General features: G+C 44.1%; 1 protein-coding gene across 1 annotated transcript in view; it reads left to right on the top strand.

Moving 5' to 3' along the window:
- LOC144685893 (long-chain-fatty-acid--CoA ligase ACSBG2-like) overlaps positions 1–12,175 on the top strand; it is a 137,938-nt gene that overhangs the window by 26,677 nt on the left and 99,086 nt on the right. Inside the window, exon 2 of the mRNA XM_078550901.1 lies at positions 10,527–10,915. Coding sequence (XP_078407027.1) covers positions 10,576–10,915 — 340 coding nt within the window. The 5' untranslated portion in view covers positions 10,527–10,575. The remainder of the gene's footprint in view (positions 1–10,526; positions 10,916–12,175) is intronic.

Below are 12,175 nucleotides of genomic sequence, written 5' to 3'. Positions count from 1 at the left end.
TGTCTCTAGATCTTTGCTATTCTCTCCCTGTGTGTTTCCAATGTCTCAGTTGATGGCCAGATTATCAAATTCAGCTCCCTTAAAACAGTTTGTATTTTGTGTCCTCTTTCCCTAACACACTCTCCTACTTGCCTCATACCATTTTACACATACATCAGCTACCATCCTATCTTGTTCAGGTGTCTGGAGAGAATTTAAAATCCAATAAAGTATTCTCATAACAGTTTTAAAACAGAAATCAGTCATCGACATGTTTTGCTTCCTTATCTTCTTCTCTAACAACATTTTATTGTCTCAAAAGTAACCCACTAGATTGTGTCTGACCCTTTTCTTAGAATTATCCCAGATTCATTAACTCGGCCAAAAATTGGATTTCTGCCAAACTTTGTCAAGGTCTTGAGCTTAACTTCATATTTTGGGAACAGATTTACAAATACAAAAGCTTGCAGCATTTGAATTAGTGCCAATTGTTGTCAAAAACCCTTTAAAATGAAAATTCCCTTTTGAGAAATTATCAGGAACCAAGCCTCAAATTTTAAACTTTGTAAGAAATGTAATTTATGCTATCAAAATTAAAACAACCTCTTTTTTTCAGGTGTAATGATTTGTATCCAGATTAGAAGCCCCATATGTTTATCAACACATTCTTTATCTTTGGATAGCATCCTCGTTATTCAAAGTAACCTGTTAAGTTACACTGCACTTTACATCTCAAGATTGTCCCAAATTCAAATTACAGTGCTGTTGGATGCAGATTTTCTTTAATATTTTAATTAATCTCTTCAAAAAAAAACCCTTTTTTATCCATTGGAACCACCTAGACCGTGTGTTTTATGCCTTTTGGTTTTCCTAGAATCCTTTGACTTCAGGTAATTTTTTTCCCTCAGAATTTTAGAATACTAATTTGTATGAGTTAATGTAACTCGTATGTATCAATCCCAATCAGCTTGAAAGCTGGTGATACTAGTCTGCAAATAGGTGGTACAAAGGTTGGTTTATCTAACCTGTTTAGCTTCACGATACCTTCAAATTGCGATTTTTGCCAGAAATCTCAACTCAAACTTTATACTCTAAACTTTAGAATGTTTGAGTATACTTTTCCTTTAATCTAATATGGGGCTTTCAACCCTAAAATGCTGAACTACACACACAAATGACAATTTAAGGAAGGAAACACATTAAAGCTCACATACAAATGCTTCCTTGCACACAAACAAACATATATTTAGAGGCATGTATTTATATTCCTGTATCCTTAACTTAATGACTTAAAACTCTCATATTCTAAACGAAACTTCAAATAGCAGTGGGGGAAATAAAGGGATCTTGAAGGGTCCACCTTTGGGACAATCAAACTGACGAAAGCTCACATTTCCCCTGCTACTGCCTGTCAGTGCTTATTAACCCCACTTTTCTTTCTCTCTCTCTCTCTCTCTCTCTTTCTTTCTTTCTTTCTTTCTCTCTTCCCCCCCCCTCCCCCTCTCTCTCTCTCCCCCTCTCTCTCTCTCCCCCTCTCTCTCTCTCTCTCTCTCTCTCTTTCTTCAGCACAAGCAGCTCTTGTAACTTAGATCAATTCATTTCGTTAAGTTACAGAAAATTCAGTAGCGGACCTTTTGGGTCCCAATCATCCTTCCACATTTTCTTGATTAATTTTGACTATTGTTCTGCTATGAATCTCGTGATGGAGTCCGCGGTTCCCCAGTCGTGTTCCATAGCTCTATTCTGTTTTCCTAACGACCTTCTGTTCTTATATCCCTGTCTGTCTCTGCACGGTAGGTTCGTTATTTGCGGTGTGTGCGGTCTATTTGTTTCTCTGGGGTCTGGCCTCCCTATGCGGCTTTGGCTAAGGTTATGTTTCAAACCATAGCCCGCCAGCACAGCTCTGCCTCTTAACTGGGGTCTGGCCTGCGCGGCTTCGGCTATGGTCCTGTTTCAAACCATAACCCACCAGCACGGCTCTGCCTCCTATTTTCGGTAGTGGTCTGGCCTTCCTGTGCGGCTTCGGCACCGCTAGACCGCCTGCGAGGCTCCGCCTCCTACCCTGGTGCCTCCTATCTCCTATCCTGAGTCCTCCTCCCGATTCTTTTGATACTCGACTGGACCGTTCTCAGGTAGGCTTACTGCACTAACTACGGGTGGCAAATAAAATATACTCACCCACTTTGCAGAGCCGTCCCGAGGATCCGATCTGAGTATCCTGCCAACTACGCCAAACTGTTATGGTAACTTTGACAAACGGACCACAGGAGTCTTAGGTACAGGTTACAATTGTTTATTCGAGAAATTGCAAGGAGAGAACCATCTCAATGCAGCTTGAGATAGCGCTCTGCTAAATTACAAGTGTTCACCATATTTATACATTATTGGTCACATACAAGAACATTCTCCAGATTCCGATCTCGTCAACATATAGGTTTACATTAAACAGACATCTCTGGTAACAGGTACATGCATTGTATGTCCCTATTTTCACCCAGGCAAAGACCTTCCCTCCTATCTAAGCTGGGACCATCTGTCCTTCCCCTATCTGTTGAAGAGCACACTTAAACTTAGTTGTTTTCCAACCTAAGTCTCCAGTCTAACTCCTAGGATCTTGCTGGTGATTGCAAACCCTGAGGGTGTACAAAGTTTGAGAGAGTATAAGGTTCATCTGGTTTAACTGTTTAGTAGTTGATTTATTGATTTGCGCTGGCCTGCCTATAGATTCTAATTTAAGTAATTAATTCCCTTATAATGAATTCTCCCTTACCATAAATTCTCATTTACTTTCTTCCCCCTAACAGTCCTCCCCCTTACACCTACCTCCCCAATCGACACATTGTCCCCCGTTACATCCTCCTCCCGACATACTCCCCCCCCCCCCCCCCCATAGTACACTTTCTTCTTCCAGTGAAACCTAGACCTTTCTCTCCCACCCCCCCAGTTATATCTTCTTCTCTACCCCCTCGATGATCAGCCAGAGCAGACTATGGCCGAAACACTGACGTCTCAAAGCAGACCCTCAATGGTGACCTTCCCACCTTCTGTGAGCTGCTTCGTGGCAGAGCCATTTCCATGAGAATCCACCCAGCATGCGATGCACATGTCCCTCCAGGGACCAGTTGCTGTAGGGCTCCAGCATCTTCTGTTGCTCGGATGTCCACGATGTGAGCAAGGCCCTGACGGTAAGCCCTGACTTCTGCAGGTCACAAGATGTGATCTGCCCCAGCGTGTTTTCCCACCGACGTGGGTGGTAAATTTGACATGGCAGGATGATTCCGGCAAGCAGGGCTTATAATGAAATGCAGATGTATTAAAATGAAGTTCCTGATATCCAGCAGCGGGAAAGGCCATTGCCAGGCAGAGTGGACGATTGCAAACTGGGTTCACGTTGGCATGAAACTGATTTTTCGCCTTCCCACCATATTGCCTGCCATGATGCCTGATGCCTTCAGGCATGGAAAATTCCACCCCTAGTCTCTGAAACCTATCCTCATAATTTAGCTCTTTTAGCCCTGGTAATATTCTGGTGAATCTGTGCTGTACCCCTTTTAAGACTAATATATCCTCCCTGAGCTGCAGGTGAACAGAGCAATCAAAATGTGGTCTGACCAGAGCTTTGTAGAACTGTAAGCTCATCGCACAGCAGTCTCTCGATTTGAGGATGTCATCTACTCAGGGTAGCGAGTTTCTGCCATGGGTTTTCATGTGACTGAACAGGGTGATTCTTGACCCGCTGATCTTTGGACACATGGGGCAGGACGTCCCACGAGGTATTGAGATCCAGATTGCAGGATTTGCTTCTTTTTCTTTTTTCCTCTGCCTCATCATTAAGATACTGGGACTCAAAGCATGAAGCAGTTGTCACCATTCTGAACGATTGGTAGCAAGCTCCTCCCAGTCATTTTTTATTATTTATTCATGGGATGTGGGCTTCGCTGGCTGGGCCAGCATTTATTGCCCATCCCTGGTTGCCCTTGAGAAGGCGGAGGTGAGCTGCCTTCTTGAATCACTGCAGTCCATGTCGTGTAGGTGCACCCACAGTGCTGTTAGGAAGGGAGTTCCAGGATTTTGACCCAGTGACAGTGAAGAAATGGTGATATATTTCCAAGTCAGGATGGTGAGTGACTTGGAGGGGATCTTCCAGGTGGTGGTGTTCCCATGTATCTGCTGCCCTTGTCCCAGATGGTAGTAGTTGTGGGTTTGGAAGGTGCTGCTCTGAAGAAGGGTCATACGGACTCGAAATGTCAACTCTGTTTCTCCCTCCACGGATGCTGTCAGACCTGCTGAGTTTTTCCAGCATTTTCTGCTTTTCAGATTTCCAGCATCTGCAGTATTTTGCTTTTATCATGGTGATGGTGGTGTCTGGGACATTATCTGTAATATATGATTCCGTGAGGATGACTATGACTATATCGTTCAACTACTCTGTGGGACAGCTGTCCCAATTTCGGCACTAGTAAGGAGGACTTTGCAGCGTTTGCCATTGTCGTTTCCGGTTTCTAGGTCAATGCCGGTTGGTCTGTCCAGTTTCATTCCTTTTTGAGATTTTGTAGCAGTTTGATACAACTGGGTGGCTTGCTAGGCCATTTCAGAGAGCACGTAAGAGTCAACCACATTGCTGTGGGTCTGCAGTCACATGTTAGGCAGACCAGGTAAGGACAGCAGATCCTTCCCTAAAGGACATTAGTGAACCAGATGGGATTTTACAACAATTGCATGGTCAGCATTAGAATTTTAATTCCAGATTTGATTCGAACCCGGGTCCCCAGAGCATTACCCTGGGTCTATGGATTACTTGTCCAGCGACAATACCATGATGACATCAGCTCATGAAGCTGCTGCACACCTTCAGTGAGAGCTTCAGAGTGTCTTTGCAGTGTTTTCTTTGTCCTCCCTTAGAACGTTGGTCACTTGAGAGTTGAGAAAACAGGACCTGATCTGGGAGACAGTTTTTGACCATCCAGGAACAGTGTCCAGCCTAGTGAAATTGTTTTTGCAGAAGATTTCCCTGAATGCTTGTTGAGCTGACTTCAAGAGGAACACTAGCTCGTTTGACAGTCCTCTCATTGAATCGGAGGATCTGGCAGAGGCATTATTGATGGAATTTCTCTCACGCTATTGTGTGCTGCGGATACACAGTCCAGGTCTCACTGCATTACAGGAGCAATGATGAGTTATTTCCCCCCCCGATCCATGGTGTGAGTACATGGAGTCTTGATCAAAGGTTTGCCAGTTTTGAAGACCTCAACTGGGATACCATTGGGGCCATGCTGAGCACAATTTTTCAACAGGAGGATGCCGTTTGCATTGGCTTTTTCTACCTTGTTTTTCCCAGTGGTTCTACTCCAGGCAGCAAGGCTCATGGTCAGCCCTGGCATTAAAGTTCCCCAAAAGGATGATCTTTTCTTCTTTTGGGTTGGCATTGAGGATTTCAAGGTCAGAGTAAAACTTTTCCTTTACATCACCGTTGGAGTCAACGGTCGGGCATAAGTGCTGATGAAGGTGGCATATTATTTACTGCTGAGCTGTAGGTGAAGTATCATGAGTCTTTCGTTTATACAATTGGGGAATTCTGGCAATGGATCCTAGATCCTATTCCAGATGGCAAAACCATCTGCCTGGCTATGAGGCTCACTGTCAGGCTTACTTTTTCAGTAGAAGGTGTATCCTCCTCTGCTTGCTCCTTCAGTTGATCCTCCCCAAGAAGGTCTTGGTGAGGGTGGTGATGTCATTCTGTCGTCTTGAAAGCTCATGTGATACGATTGCAGTTTTTCTTTCTGGACAGTCACTCAAGATTATCCATGAATGTTCTAACATTCCAAGTTACTCCATCCTTTTATATTCCAGTCTCCTGGAGATAAAAGCTAACATGCTTCTGTTTTTAACTTTGTTTAGATTATTTTTTAATTACAAGAGTGGCACACTTATGTAAAAGATCTGGGTAACATAGAGGCTATGACCAACATTGAAGTCCCCTCAGATTCAATGTCTTGTCTGCAGTGTTTTCTCTTTTTAGTGCAAGATCTGTGTGGAAACAGTAACAAAACTCTCACTGCTCACTCCCCAACTTAATGGGGTTGGAATCTGATGGTGACAAATTACCTCCTTCTGTGATGGAATAATGTCTTTATATTGTACTGTGTGACTGGGCAATTGGTAATAAAGCCTGTACTTGTTTAAAAGTTATACATTTCTAACATCTTCCCATTCTGATGGAACTTAATATATGTGAAAAGTTAACTGTGAGTGTTTTCAGCTTTTTCTGCTTTTTGATTTTTAATTGGTAATACTGTATTGATATTCAATCTGCTGGTAAATGTAGCAGACTACCCAGCACAACATTTGAGTACAGCCAAACCTTAAAATTTTAATCTATTCCATTTGGACTTGTTGCCCATTCCTAATTGCCCTTGAGAAGGTAGCGATGAGCTGCGTTAATGAACCACTGCAGTCCAGGTGGTGTAGATATACCTACAGTGCTGTTTAGGAGAGAGTTCCAGAATTTTGGCCCAGTGACAGTGAAGGAATGGCGATATATTCCCAAGTCAGGATGGTGAGTGGCTTGGAGGAAAACTCGTAGGTGGTGGTGTTCTTGTGCATTTTCTGCCCTTGTCCTTTGAGGGGTTTTGAAGGAACTTAAGTTGCTGCAGTACATCTTGTAGATGGTACACACTGCTGCTGGTACATGACAATGGTGGAGGGAGTGAATGTTATAAGTTGGTGAATGAGATGCCAATCAAGTAGGCTGTTTTGTCCTGGATGGTGTCGAGCTTCTTGAGTGTTGTTGGAGCTGCATTTTTCCAGGCAAGTGGAACATGTCCAAAGCCTGTCCACCATCACAACGTTGACTTGTGCCATGTAGATGGCAGACAGGCTTTGGGGAGTCGGGACATGAGTTACTCGCCGCAGAATTCCCAGCCTCGGACCTGCCCTTGCAGCCATAGTATTTATATGGCTGGTCCATTCTGGTCAATGGTAAGCCTCCAGGATATTGAAAGTGGGAGATTCTGCGATGGTAATGCTGTTGAACATCGAGGGTCATGATTAGGTTCCCTCTTGTTGGATCATACTTGGGTTATACTTCTTTGATCATAATTTCCCATGTTGTTTCTGCTATTGTTTGCCATTTGTTTCTTCTCTATGAACTCCCTTGGCATGCTTGCTTTTTATATAGATTAAAGTTGTTAAAATAATTTCTGGCAAGTTGTGGAGCTTGTTCAATTTGACTGTTCTGATCCCCATTCTGTACCTTCATATAATAAACTTTTGTGGTCCTGTTGTTCTCATGTAGGGAAGTCGGACCTGTTGCTTATTTATTGCTTCTGGTATTAATGTCCAGATGAACTATTGTACAGCACCTTTGAGCAAGCAGTAATTCTGTTGATTAGCTTGACTGTGCATAGTAAAATAATAAGAGGTCTTTTAAAATTATGAAAGGATTTGATTGAGTGGATACAGAGAGAATATTTCCTCTTCTGGAGGAGACCATAACAAGAGGCCATCAATACAAGACAGTCACCAAGAAAACCAATAGGAAATTCAGAAGAAACTTCTTTGCCAAAGGGTAGAGAGAATATGGAACTCGTTACCACAGGGAATGGTTGAAGTGAATAATATAGATGCATTTCAGGGGAAGCTGAACGATGGAGAGTTTTCTCCCTGATTCCCAACTGACGCCAGTTTTGCTCGGGCTCCTTGATGTCATACTCGGTCAAATGTTGCCTTGATGTCAAGGGTAGTCACTATCACCTCACCTTGGGGGTTCATTTGTCCATATTTGAACCAAGGCTGTAATGAGGTCAGGAGCTGAGTGGCCCTGGCGGAACCCAAACTGAGCGTCAGTGAGCAGGTGATTGCTGAGTAAATGCAGCTTGATCATGCTGCTGATGACCCCTTCCATCGTTCTACTGATGATCAAGAGTAGACTCGGTGGTATTCGCTACCACAGAAAGCAGTTGTGGCCAAAACATTGTATGTTTTCAAGAAAGAGTTAGATATAGCACCTGGGGCGAAAGGGATCAAAGGATATGTGAAGAAAGCAGGAGCAGGCTATTGACTTGGATGATCAGCCATGATCATAATGAATGGTGGAGCAGGCTTGAAGGGCCGAATGGCCTACTCCTGCTCCTATTTTCTATGTTTATGATGGTGCAACTTCATGCCCCTCAGGTGTAAGAGGGGGCCCTGCTGCTCCGGGTCCCGGCCCTGCGCCGCTGATGTTGAAAGGAAGAGTAAGGAAATTTGATCAGTCAGCCTGCGGGCAATGTCAATGTACATGCCTGTCCTCCAGATCATCATGCAATCAATCAAGCACTGCCATGGATGTTGGGAGACTACTGGTGACGTGAGTGCTGGCCACACATACCTGCCAGTGGAACCCCAGCCTCTCCGGCTCCAGTGGACCTGGGCGCGTGGTGCCTCTCCAGGTCGAGTGCCTCCTGCTCAAAATGGCTAAGCAGCAAAATCTGGCCTGGCCCACTGCCAGTCCTCAGCCGCTCGGTGTTATGAGAATTCTTCTCCTGGATATGAAAGAATAGCATCGATAAGTGATACTTGTGCCGTCAATCTCCTCACGGCCCGCCCACCCCAAGCCCAGTTGCCCATTGCATGGGTGCAGTGCATCCTTCCCCCGCTGCTGGCCAGCACTCTCTCAAATCTGCCAGGTGTGTCATTCTCCCCCCGCCTTGGTCACATGCTGCCTTCATCACAGTTGGGAGCACACAGTTGTACCTGCCGTTGCAAGGAGGCACAATAACATGGAGCGCAGACGGCAGCGGATCCATCTGTGCCATGCCACCTTGAAGACCCCCTCCCACCATGTCATCACCCTGGCTTCGACGTGTCCTGGAGTTCGAGCAGTGCGCCTGGGTGCTGATCCTCCAGGTTTCCCCCACCACAGTCATGTGGGTGTCAGTCCACCACATGCTGCGGGTGCAGAACCCATCTCATCACTGCCCTCTCAGGCTGACCAACCCATAGGGAATATCTGCTGGGCCGCCCAGCTAAGGGCACATGCCATCAATGACTCATTGCATTCAGGCCACTCAGACATGGGTGGGGCGCCAGCGGGGGAGAAGCTTACATGATGGGTGAAGTGAACGATGCCAACATGCAACTCACCCTTCCCGCGTGCAGCAGGTCGTTGAAGCGCTTGCGGCCCTGGGTCCATGAGCGCTGCACCATGTTGCGGGAGTTCACGATTTCCGCTACCCCCTCATGCACGCTTGGTCAAGTGGGGTGGCCTCCTCCTGTCCTCAGGGACAAGCACATCCACTGACACCACCTCAAGGAGGGCAGCAAGGTATTCGTCCGAAAACCTGGGTGCACAGTGACTGCCCGCCCTACCCTCCTGCATGGCCAGCCTCGATGTGCCTTGGCCCCGACCTCTGGCCATGCACAGCAGCCTTGGAGCGGCTGCAGCTTGGCCTTGAAACAGGCCGCTGGGTCGCTATTTGACCTGGCGGCGATTGCTGAACTGCCGCCACCTGCCCACTCCCACCATCCTCAGGAGTCACCAAACACGCTGGGCGGGCCTTAATTGGCCCACCCGCGTAAAATGGCGGCACAGTCCTGATCACCGGCAGCGATTGGGTCCACGACCGCCTGCGCCCACTCCCGCACGTCCCGCCCGACATGGGGAAAATTCTCTCCCAGAAGTTTTATCTAACCTAACATTTTTAAGGGTTGTGCTACAGCATATAAATTCAGCTATGGCAATCCAATCTACTTCCTGTTTCTATTACTATTGTCTTAATACTTACACTATGGTAAGTAACAGTACTCCCCCTTCTGTGAAGTAAATATAAAATGGTCATGTTAACTGTAGTAACTTATGCTTTTGAAAGTACCATACAAATGTAAAAATTAAGTTTTCCAGCTTCATAATTTTGCTCACCTTGTTTTTGTTGAAAGTGGAGTACGTTGTTAAGGTGTCTGAAAGTGATGATTTAAAGAGCTGCCGTGACCATCAATAGGTTTTCGGACAGTGAGCCATTTTTGGAAATGTTTTTAAGTTATGATATACAAGAGAAACACTTTATAAGCCTGGACTTATTTTGACAAGGGTACGGAGCAAGTAACGAGTAAGCGCTGTTAATTGTTAGTGTAATAGGAGCTGTATTGGTCTACTTGTGGCACTTTATGCCCTTGCCCAGAAGGAGTATGTGCGTATTTTAAAAATACATCTTTTAAAGGTGGTATAAGTTAGAAATTGTGCAGAACCAAAGGGTGGAGAAAGTTATGAGAGGACTACTTTTCTATCCTTTTATAAGGGCCAGCTCAATTAGCCAGCAGCGCAGCATTAAATATCAGGAAAATAGCACTTGATAGGGGATGCTTTTCTTAGGATGGTTTCTAAGTTCTTGAGAATGACTTGTTTGAACATTAGTGAACTTTTTTTTTAAACTCAGTATGATTTGTAGTAATTGTGTTGTAAGTAATTATAACTTAAAAATTCTTACTGTGGTTGTTTAGTTAGCAGTGGTGTATGAATTTCAATTGCACTACTTCTCCCAAGGTAATTCATGCATGTTTCTGTTCTGCAGATTTTTACCTTTAATAAGTGGTTCTGAACAAAATCCTTCCGATTTGTTGATGGGGGAAATCTTTGATGGCAATCCTTGGCTGAATGATGTAGGAGAGGAGACAACGGCATCCCTTTTATGTGACGGTAAAAGTGAGGAACAGCTACAGCAGAGTATAAATGAACAACGACAGGGATTTCAAGATCAAGTGGAAATACCATTAGGAATGGAAACAAAGAACGACTCTCCTGTAAACCCCGAGCAAGTGACTTCAACTCAGAAAGAAGGGAGTCCTGCAGATGTGGCCAGATCTGTAGATCTCAACAACTCAAACTCAGCCAAGGCTAACAAGGAGAAAAGAGCAGGATCATCTGATAAAGGAGGTCAAGCTGGAACATCCTCAGCTGAAGGTAGCTTTGTTCTGAATGCTTTCCAACTGGCACAACATTCTGATAATCCTTCCCTTTTTAGAGCATCTATTTACAAATATGTAACTATGTTATGACTTTTTTTTAAAAATAGGACACTAGTTATGAGAACTTTGGGGAAATCCCCTAATCTGTATTTGCAAATATATTTCTTCATAAAATGTACCCAATAATTGCTTATCTGGAAGTTGAATATATACATTTTTGTTTGTTATAAAGAACAATGAGAGCATCCCATTCCCCAATGGCTGCACTATACTTTACTGTAGTATGAAAGCTAGCAATTCCTATTTATGGCCACCTTTAAAATTTACAAGGTAATAGCATTTTATATTTCAGCCTGGCTAGTGAATGTCAATGGTCTTAATGACGTAGGGGAAGGGAGGTCAATATTACTTATCCTTATGCTGTTTTAAACTGGTACACTCTACATTATTTTCACAAGGAGAATAGAATTTAGGAGTGGAATCCAGGATGATTTTTTTTTCTCTCCTCATTTTCCTTCCCTTTGCCCACAACATTCTCTACTCTGGGAGGAATGGATACAGTTATAGATTTCAGTCATGTGGACAGACTACAGAGGTGGGGTTGTTCGTCTCCGAGCAGAGAAGGCTGTGCACTAAGGGGAGATATGTTCAAAATCATGAATGATTTCAATAAGAGTTAATAAGGGGAAACAGTTTCAGTGGAAGAAGGATTAGTAATCAGAGGACACAGATTTAAAGTAATTGGCAAAAGAACCAGAGGTAACATGAAAATTTTTTCTGTGCTGTGAGTTTTTATGATGATTGGGAATGCATAGCCTGAAAGGTTATGGAAGCAGATTTGATAACTTTCAAAAGGGAATTGGATAAATACTTGAAGGGAAAAATTTGCAGGGCTATGGTGAAAGGGCAAGGGTGTGGGACCAATTGTTTTTCTAATTGTTAGTTCTTTCAAAGAACTGGCACAGGCTTGGCCCATTTTGTACTTTATCATTCTGTGGTTCTTGCTGATGTCCAAATGGATGTCCTTATTTGTAGTTCGCCCAAAGCAGAACCCATGACCTTATTGATTTGTTTTAGCTGTGCATTTCTGCCAATGGAGCTCTTGGCTATTCTGCATTCTTTTCCTGTGACATCAATATAAGGGCCTGCTCCCGAGATTTTATCAGCAATCGTCGAAGGGAAGAGCAAATAACACTGAGTAGACATGCAAACAAAGTAGAATCTAAACACAACTCAGCCCTGTTATATTGAAGTT

This window comes from Cetorhinus maximus, chromosome 1 (genome assembly GCF_964194155.1).
Source record: "Cetorhinus maximus chromosome 1, sCetMax3.hap1.1, whole genome shotgun sequence".
Classification (NCBI taxonomy): Eukaryota; Metazoa; Chordata; class Chondrichthyes; order Lamniformes; family Cetorhinidae; genus Cetorhinus; species Cetorhinus maximus.
The sequence above is the reverse complement of the archived record's forward strand: the minus strand, read 5'-3'. Positions and strand labels throughout refer to the sequence as shown.